Raw genomic sequence first — 17,670 nt, 5'->3', positions numbered from 1 at the left:
TTTTTTTCTTCTTCCTTTTTCCCTTTCCTGTCGCCTACGGTGGTATCATTCTTTGAATTTGTCACCCTCTCGCCATAGGCTCTCCCGGGCTGCTCTTTTTTTTTATTTTTTTTTTGTCCACTTTCTAGACCCGCCGTTCCGGTTCCCTCTCGGATCTCCTGACTTTTCAAAGTCTTGTCATCACAATTTGACTTGACATTGATCATGGCAGCGGAATCCGAGAGGTTGCCTTACCGCAATGCTACCTCTGGTGGATCCAGGAGGGCCAAAAAAGATGAGGCTGCGACGTCTACGTCTCGGCGATCTACTAGTGAAGGTGACATGATAGAAGTGCCACGTTCAACGTTTAATTCCCAGATCCAAGCCTCCCTCGCATCACAGATGCCTAAACTCACCCCTGCAGCTCCTGGGTTGTCAGCTCCGGCTTCGTCAACAAATTCGGCTATATCCTCCCGTGAATCCTCCCCTGTTCGCTCCGCCCGCCGCCCGCGTAACTCCGCCTCAACTTCTCGCGTTTCTTCTCGGTCACATAAAGCCAGTGCAGGTCGCAGCCCGAGTAGATCGAGTTTTGGTCAGAGGTCGGGCTCAGACACCCTTCCATCCACAACCACCGTGCAACGGGCACTGTCCCAGAATAGCAAACCTCTCATCATCAACCCTCCATCCAATGTCGAACGGTCAACCGATGCTACGAGTCCGGAGAAACTTAACATGCCGTTATGGGCCACATCTCGTCGGGTGGAACAAGAACCGACCCTCCCGAATATGTCCAGCAAACGATCTTTACTGGTCGACGATTCCAAATCTGACCGCAGCGCGCCTCGCTCCGTGAATAGGAGCATCAACGGACCAGGTTCTGCCCTCGAGACGGTACAGGAAATGGCCAGTGATCAATCAACGCCATCGACAGAGACTATATTAAACCAATCGGCGCTCGAACAGTCGCGATTACAGAAGATCGATGAGGATAGCACGCCAAAGGCGTCTAAGCAAAACACCGAGAGTGGCAGTGATAGCGGAGGGAATAAGAGCCTGGAGCTTCGAGAAGAGAACCGCCGTCGTGGTTCGGGAGCCAAGGGCACCGACAACCTGATCCCGAAACGGTCCTCTACGTCACTTGGAGGTGCGCGCGGTAAGCCGACGGATGGATCAGTTAGGAACATGATCGTCGAGACAGAGACGGTCAGTTCCATTCCTCAGGTCTCCCTGGGCGTGGTGACCGGTGACCGAAGCAATTCGGGTCGTGTAGATCCGGGCACCCTTCGAATGAAGCCCAGCACTGAAACTATTCGCCCGAAGAAGGAAAAGAAGAGGACGCGCAAGCCGACAGCCTTACCTAGTGGGGCCGCATCTTCCAAAGCGGACATTTTCGAAGCTAAAGTAGCTAGCGCTGTAGATGAAGCCGATGTATCTGATTCTGACGAAACATTTGTTTACGAGTCGAACCCACCGGACCCATACCCAGTGAGACAGAGTCGGTATCATTCCCGTACGCCTAGCGCGACATCTATGGCCAGTCAGGTTGACCAATTGGGCCCTCGTGGGCGTCCGGGATTGCGAGATGGGAATCATAGTGTTACAGGCAAGCGCAGCATGAAGTTCACCAACAACACGTATGCCGGCAGTGTCGATGGGGATGCAGGCGAAGACAGTGCTCGGAGTCACTCAAGGGTCGACAGTGGCGGAACTCATACTCCCCGGCACCATCATACTGGGCGATATGGGCGCAACAATGCGTATCATTCGTTGTTCGATAGCGACTCCCCGTTTCCCCAGTCCCAGGCGTATCCAAAATCGCCTCGACACTTCATCGGGGGATTTCGGCAGCCGCGGCATCCCGTCACTCGCGGAGGCCCCAATCATCGCACAATCAACAATACCAGAAAGGCGGGCGAAATATATGGCTACGATTTTGATGCGGAAGGTGCAGATGACGAACGGACTCCCCTAGTAGGCTCGCCACGCGCAACTCGAAGTCGTCACGGTAATCGACGGCCCGGAAGCGCCAGTTTGCGTCAGATGGAGTACATGCAGCAGCGGCAGCGTGGATTTTTCTCACGGTACGGCACCTGTGTTGTCATATGCATTTTACTTCTGGTTATCATCGGAGGAGCTACGTCCTTTGTTGTTGGCATCACCAAATCGCTCGTAAATGTCCAGATCCTTGCTATCCAGAATGTGCTCGCGTCAGAACAAGAGATCATGTTGGACCTCAGCGTACGCGCCACGAACCCTAACCTCTTTCCTGTCGCAATTGACGACATGGATATGAACATCTTTGCGAAGAGTCGATTTGTTGGGACAGACAAACTATGGCGGGATCAAGGATCCGACTGGAGTGACTTTCCCCGTGTTGGGGATAGCAGGAAACGAGCCCGTTTAGCTAGTCTAGCACGTTGTGCCGGAAGCAGTGGTCGCCTCTCAAATGAAACAAGCTTATCAAAGCGTATTGGGCACACGAATGGTGGTGTGGACAAAGGCACCGATCCTATCCCAACTGACCCGGCGGGTGACCCCCAGACAATGTTGTTAGGCCGTGTTTTCCGGTTTGATTCACCCTTAACCTTTGAGGCGTCGCCATGGAACTATGTATCATCCACCTCTAAGGGCCAGATCCGTCTCGCTCGGCCAGGTAATAAGACGGAGGAGGGCGGTACAGAGCGTTGGGAACGGGTACTGCAGCATCCATTTGAGCTGATAGTCCGCGGTGTTGTGAAGTACCAGTTACCTCTAAGCTCCCGATTCCTTTCGGCATCTGTCAGCTCCAGTGTTCAAGTAGTACCCGATAGAGGTGACAATGGCACTGGAGATGGCAACGACAAACCTGATCCTGGAGACGACGACACTGTCACCATATCTGAGACAAGGTCATTTCGTCGCAGTCTGCCCGAGCTGCGTCAAACAGCCTCTAAACGCTCAACGTCTGATTTGGTACGAGAAGACCTTGGGATCACCGGATAAGTGATCACGGCTCGATTACCATTGATTTCAATAATCCTCTATTAGCGAACTCAGGAATTACCCTGTCCCATTTCCGCCGTTGCCCTTGCTTCTTTTTTGTATATTCTTTTGCTATGATTAGAGCCCCTGCTTCCGTGCCAAACCTTCGTCTTCTTGCCAACCGGTATTACGAAGGTAGCCCTTGTTACTAAGACTTGCTGGTTTTTTGTTTAAGAAACAAGAACCCTTCTTAATCTGGAGTTGGTTTACTTCATTCTATGAAAGGATCTGTCAAGGGAGGCTCATAATACCCACATGATGGTGATTCGTTTGACATAATGACTTTACTTTTGTCGACTTACGACTCCCTTTTTTTTTTTTTTTTTTTTTTTGATATCTATGCTAAATTCCCCCCAGCGATGCGTCACGATTATCTGATATATTACCACGAAACAAACAGCAAAGCATGGAATGGCACGTTGAAAAAAGACCTTGATTATGTATGCATCAGCACGGCGCGTTTCTGTCCATAGTTCTGGGGTTTTGTTTTGTGTTGTTCTGGGTGTTGCCCAATTAGAATTTTTGATTTGGGGATAGGATCAGGCGAACTATTCCGTTCGCCACCAAAGTCATGTCACAGCTGGATTGAATCCATGCTTCAATGTGTGTATGTATGTCTGTACATAATATATTATATCAGCGCACGTAATGTGCTGTACTTCTCAAGTCATCTGAAAATTTTCAGGATTTTAGCGTTAGAGGAAGGATCCTTTCAGCATAAGGCTTGAGCGTCGGTTAAATATCATAGTACTATTCAGTTGAGGACAAGAATATCTGATTTCAAAGCAGAATCGTTAAATCCAGGATACATAGCATCACATCATATCGTCACAAATTCTCCATGTAATATCATATCAAGAATTTTCATGAATCGTAAGGTCATCACCTCATGCCAAAGCCGAAAAAACCACCTATCCCAAAATTCGAAACAACCGAATAAAACCAAGCAGCTAGACAAAAACTCTATTAATTCCCCTTAACAGACTGTCGAGCCCGCCAACGAACATACTGTCGTCGCGCTGGGGCAAAAGTCGGCCTTGTGAGTCGAAGCGATCAGGTAAGTCAATTGTAGAGTCCGAATCCGATTCTATCTCTTTTCTCGAAGTATTCGATCTCGGTTTCTTTTCGGATGCCATATTTTTTGCCTCTGACCCTGTTCTGGGAGAATAGGATTCAGAGGAAGAATGGAGCCGACGGTGTCCGTGGCGACGAACCCCGCTCGACGAACCGATCGTCGAATCGCTATCATCAGTTTCATATCCCAGGTCCATTTGTTGACCATCTTCTGAAGTGAGATCAAAAGCAACCGACTTAGACTGAGGAGACTGACTCGCAGCGCGTGATCTTCGCTTCTTCGCACGGGGAGTCCTCGATGGCGATCGGATATTTAGACCTAAAGTTTTCGTGTTAGAATTTCCCCTAGTGCATTGGTGTTCGTCCCTGAACCCACCATCATCCATATGAGCTTGGGAAGTGGGAGGGGAAGAGTTCCATGCAGCACTCACATTCTCATCTGCCCTCCGGGGTCGAGACACGAATGACTCGGGTCCTGGAGGGGGAGGATAACCATACGACTGCGAAGGTGGAACCGCGCCAGGTGGAGGAGGATAATCAACTGGGTTGTACGGGGTAGTGCTTCCAGCTGGTCGAGGAGCGGAGCCCGGAGGCGGTGGGAAGTAATTGGTATTAGGGTAGTATTGATGCTCATTCGACTGGGGGGGCAGAGCAGTGTGATGATACGGCTCAGGGCTATATGGTTCGCCATACGAGTCCTGGTGTGCATCTTCATCGAATCCTGGTTGAGAGATATTAGTCTGACCACACTGTAACCCTCTCAATCTGCTACGGTCACTCACTTGGCCTTTCCCTCTCTTGCTCCGCCTTCTTGCGCTCTCTCCGCTGCGAATACTTATGAGCCGCATAACCGACGCCAGTTGCAGCCAAAGCAGCTTCAGCTAAGTCACGAGACCTGCTACGATGCTTATCTTGTCTCCTTCGCCGTCTTCTGCGATCGCTGCTATCAGACCCAGAAGGGCTACCGCTGTATCTTCCACCACGACTCCGGCTGCGGCTGCGGCTGCGGCTAATGCTGCGGCCACGGTGTCGTGACGAGCCAAATCCCGTGCCGCTGACAGCCGGGTCAGAAGCATCAGAGTAATAAGCCTGTTGACTCGTAGGTCGCCCGTAGTAGTCCGCCGTGGGAATCCTTCCGTGAACCGGGTCCTGACCATACTCGATCAAACCAGCAGAGTCCCGTGTCGGGTCAGGGTAGATTTCGGAAGGCGCCCGGCTTCGAGATCTAGATCGTTCCCTGCGGCGCGAAGATTCGCCCTCTTCTTTCTTCTCTTTATGTTTTTCGTAAAGCCCTGTCGCGGCCGCGGTGCCCAAGCCAGCTGCTACGACAGGAAGAGCTTTCCTGAGCCTGCTATGGGATCGAGACTCACGCTTACGAGAGCGAGAGCGACTGCGTGCCTTCTCCACGAGACCAGCCACCGCAGCACCAGCCAATCCAGCGCCCGCCATATGCTTTCTACGCTGCGACTCGCTGCGCTTTTCACCATCGGTAGTCCTTCCAGACTTGACAGAAGATGAACGGTGGTGTCGTGACCTACTTCGATGGCGAGAACGGCTTCGTCGCTCATCTTTGGATTTGTTTCGAGCAAGGGCAACGGCACCAGCAATAGCTGCAGCACCGAGGCCAAGTTCTGCTAAAGTTCTCGCCCGGGAATGAGAATGAGAGCGACTGCGACTGCGACTGCGACGGGAGTGGCTGTGACTATGATGATGATGACGGTGATGGGAGCGAGAGCTTCGATCATCCTCAAATGAGTGCGAACGATGTCGGCTCTTGCTACGATAGTAATCTCTGGCTCGGGATGCCGCATTCACTGCTACAGCACCCAGGGCGCCAGCACCAATATCCCGTCCAAGGCGACCCACTCCACTCGAAACATCTTCCCCTTCCTTTTTTCGGCGACTGCGAAGTAGCTCTGCAGCACCAATTCCGACCAATGCACCCTCGGCAAGATGACGTCGATGGTGTGGGTGGTCATCATACTCACGGGTCTCTTTGCGGATGTAGACCATGCTATCATCGCTGCTATAGTCACGGTCATCCCGGTCATCCCGACGGCGGGTGGTCTGGGAAACTGAGTCGCTAGGACTAAGTTCACGGTGAAAACGACGATCGTTGTCATATTCGCGGACACGGCGATGATAATAGTACCCAGGCTCTCGGTCCACTTCTGAGCGGTGGACAACCTCATAGTCGGACTCCCGCGGGTTGACATAGACAGGACCTCGAGCTTCAACCATAAGTACTGGTTGTCTCTCAAGAATAAAAAAAGGGGTAGGGTAATAGCGATGGAGATGTTCAGGCTCCTTGTACTCACGTTCGTAATAATCCCTCTCGGAACGGTAGTCATAGCTGCGGGAGTCGTAGTCAACATCGCGCTCGTAACGTTGGAGCATGACGGGTTCCTCCCGGTCTGTGGACCGTCGAATCACCAGCTCTCGGTCGCCAGTAAAGGGATCTTCGCGTCGGTAGAGAACGTCTCGCTCTCGCTCTCGCTCTTCTTCGGGGGAGATGACGTAACGTTTGATCGTGACTGGAGAACGAGGTTCATCCCAGTCGCGTTCACGCTCACGCTCTCTGTATATGTATGACATGAGGATAATTGAAGATGAATGAGGAGACTAAGGATTGCCTGGTAATGAATAAAACAGCAAGTAGAATCGTAAATTCAGTTGTTGGGATTGTGAAGCGGGATTGAGGGGCTGTGAAAGTGGGGAAGGCACAGAGGCTGGAACGGTATACGAAGAGAGGGAACGGTAAAGGGTTTAGTTAGAGGCTGACGGGAAGGATGATGACAAAACGCCGATCGAAGCAGCAGAAGATTCGACACAGTTCAGGAGTCCTTTAGTGGAGGGGGGAATGCCGAATTAGCGACCAAGAGGGGCAAATCAGATCCCGCACACGCCCGCCAGACTACTGATCACTAGCAACATGCAGGGGCTTGGATAACTGGCGAAAACAAAGGCTGGTTATTTTTAGGATCTGCAATACATCATACGATCAACCAAAGTGGCAGATAGGAGGGATGTAGATAACCCCTGATGAACATCGACGACGACGACGACGACGATGGATGAAGAGGGTGGGAAGGAGAAGGAGAAGGACAAAGAACAACGGGGAAGGGAGGGGAAGACCACCCACGTGGAAACACCTCTCTCGTGATGAAACAGTCGAGTCACGAGGAAATAATTGATCGGTACGGATATCCTACGCAGCAACAACGCAGGAGTATATATCCATATCAACAACTACGAATAAATATTCGAGTCCACGGTAAACCTGTCAGTTTGGGGAAATGTGGATCATCTTTCGGCGCAAGAAACCACGGTACAGGTGATATTTATCCATCTTATACACATTATCTTATTTACACCGACCGAGTCTTTTGTTCGACATAATGATGACCTCATCGTTGATATGACACAAATTGAGGCTGAGCGCCCGATTTGCCCGACTCGGCTGTACATACTGAAACCGCAAATATCTCGACTAGTAGTAGTAGTAGTAGTGAGGCTCCGTCTTCCACCATCTTTCTAGGTAAATTTATGGCATGGCCCATCCATTCATTCCTTGGAGGGCTCAAACGGCGTTTCTGGAAACTCGTGGAGAAACGGGTTTCCGTAGATCACGGGTCCTTTTTTCTCTCACCGCCCATGGTTCGGAAAAGTGGGAGGTACAGTACGTACCTGAGTGAGTACAGAGTAGTGAGTATGAGCATAGATCGGGACTACTACATGTAAATAGTCAACAAATAGTGGAATATTGGAATACTAATGCTTGCCGAGGATAGTTCTTGCGATCGTCAATTGTGACTATAGCGTTGGACCTATCTGATGTTAGTATCTGGGGCACGGGGCACGGGATTGTTCTAGAAACCTTCCATTTTCGAAGCGCTTGCATCGTTTCTGATTCATCATATTTTCCAACGTCATCATCATCATGGCGGCCACAACAAACCAAGACTCCCCGACATCACCGACAACCCTACCACCTACCAGGAGGACTAAGAACGAGTATGTCCATAACAGCCGAGTTTGTGAACCGAAAGACTCGTTTTCGTCAAATTAATCTAGTTTTTGTTTTAATTTCTTATCTTTTTGGGAACCTCATTATTTGCCACGCGGGCAGTAGTGCGACGCAACACGAAGCGCTACGAGGCAACTAAGAGGAGGACTGAGCTCATGCACCTTACATGCAGGATGAAACACGCATCCAATTTGCCTCCCTTCGTTCGGTTTTCCGACCCGAACCACGTACCGTCGTGAAATAAAATAAAAATAAAAGAAAAATGTTTGAGGTAGATCGCTTAAGTGAGGTGAGCAAGTCATTTTAAGGATCTTCGTTCTGGCTTCTAGAAAACCAAGTCCCACGATGATTTACCCACACCTGCAAAATTGGATCTCATGTCAAAGCGTCATTCTACCGGCTAAGAGGTGCATCCAGTGCATCCACGCTTCGGTGGCGATTTTGCTGTTTCTCGGTCTCTCACTTTCTCTTTACCTCAGTGCGGAGGAGTAGCTGTCGCTTCCAAAGGGAATGTATCTTGCTAGTGTGGAATGTTATTGATTTTTAATTTTCATTTTATTTTATTTTATTTTATTTTATCTTATATTATTTTGCTTTGTTTTATTATATTTTATTATTGTCCCTAACTTTCTTTTCTTTCTTCGTCGTTTGAATTTTCATAGGCTGCCCTCACCAATATGATAGCATATACCAATAGAGTAGTAATTATAGTATTTATAGGGTACTTAATTATAGTGAGCTATCGGCTTGTCTATCAAGAGGAGAGTCGGCCGGAAACAAGTTCCATGAGTTTTTACCGAAGTGTTTGCCGGATGAAGGGGGGGGGCTGGCTGCATATTGTCTGGATTGTGCATACGGAGTATGGGCATTAGCCATGACGTCCGTGAGACAAGGGATGATAGGATAGTTCTTCCACTTGCCGACTAACCATGCAGAATGATGAGACATGTCACTACGGCTACTACTTAGTAGCACGGAATACACGGAAATAATCCGGACAAATCCCAAGTCATGCTTGCATCTGTCAATTGCATCGAACAAACATGCGGGCATTCATTCGAGAGAGGGGGCCAAAAAAAAATAATAAGAAAAGAAAAGAGGAGATGGAAAAGAGACGAGTTTACCCTTAAGAAAAAAAAAAATATGGAAATAAAATAAATTAATACATTAAATTAAATAAAAAAAGAAAATAAAAGAAAATCAAAATCATTCACCTAATTAATTGAAAGCCCATACCAATAAAAGGAAAAGAAAAAAGAGCGCCGCAATCTAATGGTTGTGGGGAAATATCGACTTACAGATGGTAAAGGTTTCTTTTGTTTTTCTTTTTGCTTTTTTTCTTTTCCCATTTTCTTTTTTTCTTTCTTTTCTTTTCTTTTCTTTTTCTTTTTCTTTTTTTTTTTTACTTTTTTGGCGTTATGGTCGCTCCTTAATCCTATGCAGCAGCCTTTTCTCTTCCCTCTCCCCACACACACATCCTTTGGACGAATCTCCACTTGGTGATCAGCCCCCAGCGGATCCTAAAATCCATCTTAGCCATTGTCAAATAGTTTTCCACGTTGACCATGTTCCTTGCTCCCTTTTTCGCGTGGCATACCGTCCCACATGGCACAAAATCTGCAATATGAAAACTTTAAACAGATTGAGGCGCTGGCCACATGGCTTTTCGTTTTCTAGAAGGTCTGGCTGCATGCCCCTAGAAGCACCAGGATTCTGTCCCTGATTCGACATGTAGCCAACTGCCAACCAACTAGGAAAGGTAGTCTTTGTTCCAATTTGTTGCAGGGTTAACTCTAATGGTCATTGCACATTCCTCCTACCAACAGTGCGTGAAATGGAGGTGTTCATCTCGATTCGGTGTAGCTCATCTACCGATTCAGCTCGCAGATCTCTGGACAAGGGCCTTTTCTCTCCAGTTTAAAGGCAACCGGAATTCTCGAGTTCTCGGAAATGTGTTCTCATCTCTCTCTATCTATCTCTCACTCTCTATTTCTATCTCTATCTCCATCTCCATCGCCATTCAAGACTGTGGACACCATCATAGATTGTGGATTATAAGATCTCTTTTTCAAACCCCAGACCGTAACGACCTCCACTTGAAGTCTTTTCGTGTGGAGTTGGCTAGACCAGTTCCTCTTCCCTCCCCATCGGTACTATGACTTCATCAAGTCGTTCCACTGGGAAGAGACTGCCCATTAGCTGTCAAGCATGCCGTACAAGGAAAATCCGCTGCTCCCGAGACGGCCGTCCGTGCCAGACATGTGTCCGACGAGGATTAGGAGCGGAAGACTGTGTCTACTTGGGCCAGCCTCGGCTATCCTCTGAGAATACAGTGACGGCGGACGCGACTTTGCAGAAGGAGCTGCTGGCGCGCATCCGCAATCTTGAAGATACGCTGCATAAGCAGGCCGCCAGTTCATATATGAGTGATTCCCTTTCACCACAAATGTCGCCTAGTGTGGCCGGAAGCTTCTCGGAACCGGACAGCTCTATCGGCATCAGCCAACCTGACGTCAGAAGCCCGTTCTTGGGTAACTTTGGCACCCTTCAGACATTTTCTTCGGGCTATGTCCGTTATCTCCCGCTGGCATCTCAGTGGGGTTCAGTGACTGGAAGTGCAGTGCATGACGTCGATGCCGACATCCCAGAGGAAGGCGATGATTTACAGATTCCCTTTGCCAGAAACAACATCTCCAGAGAGGAATTACTGGCAGTGCTTCCTCCGGGCCGATATTGCGACGCACTAAAAGATGTCTACTTCCGAGTATTCTCTCCCGTAGGTCCTGTCCTATCCCATCCCCCGTCCGGACTTATCTGTTAGAGAGGCTCTAACTAATTCGAATCAGATGTTCCATATCCTGCATGATTTGACGTTCGAAGCTGAGTATCAGCGATTCTGTCACGACCCAAGCAGTGTAAGCACGGCATGGATTGCCCTCTTATTTATTATTTTGGGGATTGCAGTCACCGCCCTCGACGACGATGATCCACTGTTATCCGACTTGGGCCGTGAAAAAACAGTCAGCCGCAATATCAAAGTCCTATCATCGCGCTATCGCTCGGCAGCGCTGCGATGCTTGGCAGCTGATGGCGTATTTTCTCGCCACTCCATCAACTCTCTCCAGTGCCTCGTCCTCGTTAATTACGCAAGGATCCACCGTGGACTACCTACGTGGACCTTGTTGGGCTTTACGCATCATGTAGCAATCTCAATGGGGGGCCATGTTGACCCGGAACGATTTGGCCTGGGGCCCATCGAGCGCGAGGAGCGTAGGCGCGCCTGGACGGGTCTCATGATCCTCTATATTAACCAGAACAACACATTTGGCGGTCCGGATCAGAGAATACATTCTCAGGATGTCAAGTTCCCTTTGGAGATCAACGACGTGGACTTGCTCACAGGAGGGGCATCAGAGCCCACAATGCATCCCACTCAAACAACCTACCTCTTGCTAGAGTACCAGCTATCCAAAATCTCTTCGATGATCTGCGAAACCCTCTTCACATTTGCACCAAGATTCAGCATCTCGCAGATCGAGACTGAGATCCTAGCGATCCACGAAACCTGCGACAAGCGGTATCAACTCGACGCCAGCGGCGAAACACTTCCAACTCACCATCTGGCCAACTTGAACACCTTGTATGGCCACCTCCACCAGCTCTTCCTTCTCGCCCTCCGGCCCAATCTATGCCGCTACTTGCAAGGCGAGGCTACGCCCGAGACATGCTCTGCCAGAGCTAAGTGCGCCGCATCTGCCAAGGCAACCCTGGCAATCTACCAGTCCCTACACGATCTACCCCAGTATTCCACGTACAAATGGTACAACAGTGGACTCGGGAGCTTCCACGCTTTCCACGCAGTCGTTGTTCTCTGCGCTATTCTCATGCACCCGGACAACCAATTCGAATTCACCGAGACCCATGATCTCCTCTGGCGATCATTGGATGCCTTCGCGGCACTGTCGAATCGCAGTAATTTCTGCAGTAAAGCCGTGCCTGTCATCCGCCAGCTTCTGTAAGTAAACCCATTCATACAACCCCCTCCCGAAATCCCACCTTCAGACAATATCAAACTAACAAAGGATATCCAGGGACTTCGTCAGTGCCCGAAACCAGCAACAACAAACCTTAGTACCAATGGACAACACCGTGCCGACCTCAGCTGCACCATCCTTCATCCAACCTTACCCCACTCCACCGGTGGACTACATACCGGAGCCACTATTTGCTCAACTCCGTCCCCAGAACTGGGTGAGTCCGTCATCGGTCCAATGGGATGGATGGAACTTCCTCGCGCAGGACCAGCGCCTCCGTCAGTCAGGACTGGGATAGATTGACGGCTAGAGCCGCATTATCAGTACTCGATCTCATGGCGCGCTACAAGACCATGCTATTTCCGGCTAGAGAAGACAGAGTCCAGTTCTGGCCGTGAAATATCCGCCGTTCGATCTAGAATCGACTCGGTTTAGCTTGCAGAAAGAAAGCTAAGGCGAGATGGCGGGAGCCCGTCGGAGTTGATCCGATGTCAGGACCCTCCTCGTATTACGAGTCAAGCATGATATCATGCACTCACGCATGTTTTGCTTGTGGGGAGGAGTCAGTCACTTGGGGGTGACTGCAATCAGATTCTCTGGCGTGGGCGTTACCCCGCGTCCAGAATCCCGGACCTTCAATGGTCTACACACTTTACAATTGGCTATATTATATCGATGCAATGACCTGGATCATTCCCTTAACGTTCTTTAACACAATTTCCTTGTCTTCTGTATGGAAACGTCACACGATATGTCTCTATTTTCTTTTGTCATATAGAATATATCATTGAAACTTGATTATGTCAAACTATCCTAAGTAACTGATTACCAAAGTATTGTATTGAAAGATGTCGTCAAGCAACTTCCACCCGTTCAGATGTAGCCTTTCCAGCGTCATCCCCATCATCCCCATCCTTACTATTCTCCCCAGGTGCAACAACCTTATCACCAAACGAGGCAGCGATTTCCTCGAGCGTCTTCTGCTTGGTCTCCCTGTAAATTTCTCATCAGTAAAGATTTCAGAGCAACATATGAAAAAAAAAAAAAAAAAAAAAACCTACGGAAAGTAAAAATAAGCCACAACTAGGAAGAAAGCCGAACAAGCCACGAAAACATAATAATAATTCTCCCCGATATTAGCAAACGCACTTGGTCCAGCTTCGGTGACTGCAAAATTTTCGATCAGAATTAGCATATATACTCAATATCCATGAATAGAGGTAGATAAACGAACTTGCAACATTGACGATGAAGTGCGACGCAGCCGCTAGACCCATTACTTTGCTTCGGAGGGAGATAGGGAGGACTTCGGCGCCGTAGAGCCAGGTTGTGCTGTTTAGCATTCCATCTGTGGGAGCATTCCATTATGATTAGCTTTTCTTTCTTTTTGCTTCGGGTGTCGGTTAATCCTATATGGTGGTTTTCGCTTACAATAAGCTACGACGAAGAGATAGATGCCTAGGACGGCGAAACCCTTTCCAACTTGGTTGTCTGTATTCTGGAACTCTCGTTGCATGACTGCGGCGTATATTTCGATGACTATAATTCCTGCTAGACCTGAGAGGAGCATCCTATTTTGGATTGATTTCGTCAGTGGAGTGCTATAATATTGGATTGGGGGGAAATGGTAAGTCTTACTTTCGACGGCCCCATTGGTCAGTGAGGTATTTTGTCGTCAGGCAGTTGACGAGGAAGGCTATGGTACCGTAGACTGCGGCTAGAGCGAGGATGGTGTGAGAGTCTATGCCTAGTGATTTGTATAGAATTGCTAGTTTGATGTCAGTAAAGGTATGCTTGGAAGGTGAAGATGACTTACTTTGATAGTACTGGTTGCAAATGTAGTTTAGTATATTCCGGGTAAATAATGGGTTGGCAATGAACATACCTGGATCACATTCACACCGGTAAGACTTGTCATAGTCTGAACTGCGATTGATCTAGATATATTATGTTAGATGCGAGGTATTTAACGACAGAGCGAGAAAGACAGAGATGAGAGGTTTTGGTGGGGGGGAGGGGGGGGGAAGGGAGAGAGAAAGAACCTACACTAGAACACGGTGTCTAAAGAGTTTGAATATCTCCTTGTACGATGTGATCTCCCGCTCCATCTCGTATTCGATCTGCACAGCCATAATCTCGAACTCACGATGCATTTCATCCGGACGCAAGTCCCTCCGAATTCGTTTGAACTCATCGCGTGCTTGTTCAACCTTCCCACTTCGAATCAAGTGACGCGGCGAGTTAGGCATAAAAGTGATCAACCCGAAGAACATAATGATACCCCATGGAATTTGAATTCCCAGTGGAAGTCGCCATTGGACTGGCCCATACGGTGCAAAGCTGCAGGCGTATCCAACCCAGTTGGAAGCCATGGTACCGAGGGAAATCCCGCATCCCGAGATACCACCAATGAGACCGCGATAACGGGGGTCAGAAATCTCGCTCAAGTAAATGGGTACAGTTGCAACCATTCCCCTATACAGCATCTATCATTACAATCCAAGCCTTTTAAAGTATAGGAGCACTTACCCAACAGCATACCCGGCCAATACGCGGCCTGCAAGGAACATCCCAATATTGACCGAAGCAGTCTGGATAGTAGTTCCGATTGTGACAATGACACACATCATCTCCATGAAACGTAGGCGACCAACTTTATCGGCGATAGCTGTCTGCGTAAGAGCACCGACTGCTTCGCCAGCAATATAGACAGCAACCACCTGCCTAGTTGAGATCACCAGTCCCTTAGCGAGCGAGCGTTTCAGGGTCAACTTACAGCCCCAGTAAGTCCATCAGAAGGATTCTTCATATAATCAATCCAACTCTGGTGGGCGATTGCTAGTCTCGGTATGAGTTTGCTGCTAGCAACTAACAAGTCTTTGCTTGCACTTACTTGTGGTCGCAATTCCAGTATCAAAGCCCTATTGGCGCATCAGAATTAATCCAGCCATATGGTTTGACAAAGGATATAAGCTTACGAAGAGGAAAGTGCCGATTGCGGCGAAAAACGCAACGCCAAGGGTGTACCAGATAGCCATCGTATCTTGCGAAGGAATAGACTGAAGAAGGCAGTACATTATCTCACAGTACTTGGAGTACATACTCCAGCTTATAAACACCATAGCCAACCGAGGTGCATATCCATAGACTAGTAGCTCGGAGCATAGCCGATCCAAGTGTCATGTCGTGGGGGTGCTAGAAGATTACTGGAGAGAATATGGGGAGGAGGATGACGATCTGGGGGAAAAGGTCCCGCGAGGGGGGAGAAGAGCGGGGGAGAGCCCAGAAAGGCAATTCCGCGTTATTCCAACTGCAGATATTCCTGCAAGTAACTCAAAGACTTCAGTAGAAGCTAAGCTACGTTTTTTTTTTTTTTTTTTTTCTGGGGGGGGCTGGCTGAGTACTTAGTAGGAAGTCAACACACTAGACAATATGAACTTCCAAGGTAAGATTCTAAAGTGTGAAAACTTATACAGAGCAGTAGATTGCCAGTAACTAAGACCATAAATCTAAGCCTACGTTACTGCTGTGTTGAGAACATATATGGTGATATCGTGTGCACTCCTCCACCATTGAGAAATAGTCGCTTCGGAAATACCATCCCAAACTCAGAAGCAGGTGAGTAAATACTAGTGGAGCCCAAGCCATGACAGACCATCACGATTTCAAAGTCTGAACTACTTACACTGTTAAGTGGTTCATGACTACAATATTGTTTCAAGTAGTCAACTAAGTTTATATCTAAGAATGTACACTATAGATATATAATAAGAATAAGACCAGTAGCTTTTTCTTTTCTGTTATTATGACTATTGATTTCGATTAAGATCGGAGCGGCTGGGTAGATAGAGTATACTTTAGCATAAGCAATCAGTCTTTTCCTACGAACAAGCCTAGCCTGCTCAATGTATGTTTTCAGCGCTCCCTTGTGGGACGATGTTGCGTACAAAACCAAGTTTTCTTGAGATGAGAAAGAAGGCTTGGCATAGGGCATGCCTGGTGGGTAGAAGTTGACCCGGCTGACGTCTCGCTGCCATTGATAAAGCGGATTGGTGGCTTGGCTTGATAGCCGCGTGTGTGGAGACTCCATGAGATACTGCAACACACTACCGTTCCACAAGATCGAAAGAACAATACGAAAGACTAAAAGTCATACGAAGATCTAGCAGGCACGGCGTAAAGCTCGATGGCTTACACGGACACAGTCAAAGGAGGCTATTTTGCGACATTCTACTCGTCATAAAGGGGATTAATTCATGAAGAGACTCATCAACTAGGAGTCATATATTCTTTTTTTTTCTGAATATGAAGTCCTATTCATTTTCCCATTGCCCAATGTCATGTGCCCCGCCGCGGGAGTAGCGGCCTGTGCAATGCAGGAAACCCAGAGCCGAACAAGGAAATCGCAAATTTAGAAAACAAGAGCAGCACCCTTGGTCTTCTTGTCACCACTGTAGAAGTCGTTAGCATTATATGTTGGTTGTCGACAGGCTGGATGTTTCAGTCAAGACGTACCCAAGCTCGAAGTGCTTGCAACGCTTCAGAGAGAGCTGCTTCTTCTGCTTGCAAGCAGTGCACTCAAGACGCAAGACGATCTTCTTGGTAGTCTTGGCCTTCTTGTGGAAGACGGGCTTGGTCTGACCACCATAACCGCTCTGCTTCCGGTCGTAACGACGCTTACCCTGGGCGTACAGGGAGGCCTATAGATATCCATCCGCATCAGCATTTGTCGTATTGGCAGGAACCGTAGCGTTCGGGTATGTTCACCTTGCCAGCCTTGTACTGGGTGACCTTGTGCTGGGTGTGCTTCTTGCACTCCTTGCCCTTGCAGTAGGTCCGGCGGGTTTTCGGAACGTTGACCTGGTTGGGGAAAAGAATATCAGCGCTTGCTGTTCGAATGAATTTTGGTAAAGCTGCATCAGGATTTCTGGATTCCGGTCATCGGAGAAATGTAGTTCGACATCTGGTCGCCATAGCGGACATTGAAGGGGGAAGGCTGAGGGAAAGGATGTTGAGAACTTGTATCGCGCTTGTCGTTATCTTGAGTGCCGTCGAAAAAGATTCTGATCTCCTTGACACGACCGCACGAAATCCGGTTTGTGTGGGCACCATTCGCGCTTCAAACCAGGACACATGGTCGCCTCATTTTCCGGTCAACCCACACCATCCGGGTTACCCCCTTATTGACTTGGAAAAAATTGTCGTCTTTCTCGATCGTAGGCGTTTCGTCAAGCCCGGTATCTCTCAGCCCGTCCGTTGAGAAGAGTCGTCCTCCGCAAGCATCACCAAAATGTCGACCACATATCTCCAATGTCCAGAATTTCCAAATCATAGCAGCAAGCAAATAAAACAATAATATTAGGCTCTTACCATTTTGACTGACTTGGCCGGGGCGAATTCGGTGGTCGTTGATAGTCTCTTGTCGGGGAGGGATCGAGTCGGCTGCCCGTCTGATGGGTTGTGGGATTTCGTTTCGCTTAGGCCCTATTGCACCTATTACGGAAGTGCGGTCTAACCGCTTCTGGTGACGCCAAG

At 48.6% G+C, this 17,670-nt stretch overlaps 6 protein-coding genes across 6 annotated transcripts; 2 read left to right on the top strand and 4 right to left on the bottom strand.

Annotated features, from left to right (window-relative positions):
• The first annotated feature begins 345 nt into the window (after positions 1-345).
• Positions 346-3,313, top strand: BDV27DRAFT_137850 (putative phospholipid metabolism enzyme regulator). Its single transcript, XM_032069084.1, has one exon. It carries the CDS (start codon positions 382-384, stop codon positions 2,959-2,961), a length of 2,580 nt encoding a protein of 859 aa, XP_031921464.1. The 5' UTR covers positions 346-381; the 3' UTR covers positions 2,962-3,313.
• Positions 3,314-3,708: 395 nt separating this feature from the next.
• BDV27DRAFT_70224 (DUF3824 domain-containing protein) lies at positions 3,709-6,873 on the bottom strand. The gene is made up of 2 exons (XM_032077346.1): positions 4,857-6,873; positions 3,709-4,795 (listed from the first exon to the last, which is right to left on the bottom strand). Exons 1-2 carry the CDS (start codon positions 6,667-6,669, stop codon positions 3,951-3,953), a joined length of 2,658 nt encoding a protein of 885 aa, XP_031921463.1. The 5' UTR covers positions 6,670-6,873; the 3' UTR covers positions 3,709-3,950.
• Positions 6,874-8,039: 1,166 nt separating this feature from the next.
• Positions 8,040-8,705, bottom strand: BDV27DRAFT_137836 (uncharacterized protein). Its single transcript, XM_032069083.1, has one exon. The coding sequence runs from the start codon at positions 8,401-8,403 to the stop codon at positions 8,185-8,187; it is 219 nt and encodes a 72-aa protein (XP_031921462.1). The 5' UTR covers positions 8,404-8,705; the 3' UTR covers positions 8,040-8,184.
• A 1,285-nt stretch (positions 8,706-9,990) lies between these two features.
• BDV27DRAFT_70169 (Zn(II)2Cys6 transcription factor) lies at positions 9,991-12,549 on the top strand. Its single transcript, XM_032077345.1, has 3 exons — positions 9,991-10,877; positions 10,948-12,116; positions 12,193-12,549. Exons 1-3 carry the CDS (start codon positions 10,257-10,259, stop codon positions 12,431-12,433), a joined length of 2,031 nt encoding a protein of 676 aa, XP_031921461.1. The 5' UTR covers positions 9,991-10,256; the 3' UTR covers positions 12,434-12,549.
• Positions 12,550-12,989: 440 nt separating this feature from the next.
• On the bottom strand, positions 12,990-15,173 carry hxt8 (putative MFS monosaccharide transporter (Hxt8); the record flags this gene model as incomplete). Its single annotated transcript, XM_032073572.1, has 12 exons — positions 12,990-13,128; positions 13,197-13,302; positions 13,370-13,483; positions 13,567-13,706; positions 13,774-13,903; positions 13,952-13,961; positions 14,021-14,072; positions 14,182-14,610; positions 14,665-14,855; positions 14,912-14,973; positions 15,029-15,056; positions 15,114-15,173. 12 exons carry the CDS (start codon positions 15,171-15,173, stop codon positions 12,990-12,992), a joined length of 1,461 nt encoding a protein of 486 aa, XP_031921460.1.
• A 1,185-nt stretch (positions 15,174-16,358) lies between these two features.
• Positions 16,359-17,578, bottom strand: BDV27DRAFT_137833 (60S ribosomal protein eL42). Its single transcript, XM_032069082.1, has 4 exons — positions 17,506-17,578; positions 16,903-16,995; positions 16,651-16,835; positions 16,359-16,586 (listed from the first exon to the last, which is right to left on the bottom strand). The coding sequence occupies exons 1-4, from the start codon at positions 17,506-17,508 to the stop codon at positions 16,547-16,549; spliced, it is 321 nt and encodes a 106-aa protein (XP_031921459.1). The 5' UTR covers positions 17,509-17,578; the 3' UTR covers positions 16,359-16,546.
• Positions 17,579-17,670: the final 92 nt, after the last annotated feature.

The sequence above is a fragment of the Aspergillus caelatus genome (assembly GCF_009193585.1).
Source record: "Aspergillus caelatus strain CBS 763.97 unplaced genomic scaffold BDV27scaffold_338, whole genome shotgun sequence".
NCBI lineage: Eukaryota > Fungi > Ascomycota > Eurotiomycetes > Eurotiales > Aspergillaceae > Aspergillus > Aspergillus caelatus.
Note: the sequence above shows the minus strand (reverse complement) of the source record. Positions and strands in the feature narration are given on the sequence as shown.

What these genes read in the sequence shown, in the direction of transcription:
- BDV27DRAFT_137850 (XM_032069084.1), top strand. Translation starts at nt 382, where the DNA reads ATGCCTAAACTCACCCCTGCAGCTCCTGGGTTGTCAGCTCCGGCTTCG.
- BDV27DRAFT_70224 (XM_032077346.1), bottom strand. Translation starts at nt 6,669, where the DNA reads ATGTCATACATATACAGAGAGCGTGAGCGTGAACGCGACTGGGATGAA. An exon ending in GCAAGAGAGGGAAAGGCCAA is followed by an intron (nt 4,796 to 4,856) that starts GTGAGTGACCGT and finishes TCTCTCAACCAG; the next exon opens with GATTCGATGAAGATGCACAC.
- BDV27DRAFT_137836 (XM_032069083.1), bottom strand. Translation starts at nt 8,403, where the DNA reads ATGACTTGCTCACCTCACTTAAGCGATCTACCTCAAACATTTTTCTTT.
- BDV27DRAFT_70169 (XM_032077345.1), top strand. Translation starts at nt 10,257, where the DNA reads ATGACTTCATCAAGTCGTTCCACTGGGAAGAGACTGCCCATTAGCTGT. An exon ending in ACTTCCGAGTATTCTCTCCC is followed by an intron (nt 10,878 to 10,947) that starts GTAGGTCCTGTC and finishes AATTCGAATCAG; the next exon opens with ATGTTCCATATCCTGCATGA. An exon ending in CCTGTCATCCGCCAGCTTCT is followed by an intron (nt 12,117 to 12,192) that starts GTAAGTAAACCC and finishes AAGGATATCCAG; the next exon opens with GGACTTCGTCAGTGCCCGAA.
- BDV27DRAFT_137833 (XM_032069082.1), bottom strand. An exon ending in CCCAGTACAAGGCTGGCAAG is followed by an intron (nt 16,836 to 16,902) that starts GTGAACATACCC and finishes GGATATCTATAG; the next exon opens with GCCTCCCTGTACGCCCAGGG. An exon ending in TGCAAGCACTTCGAGCTTGG is followed by an intron (nt 16,587 to 16,650) that starts GTACGTCTTGAC and finishes CGACTTCTACAG; the next exon opens with TGGTGACAAGAAGACCAAGG.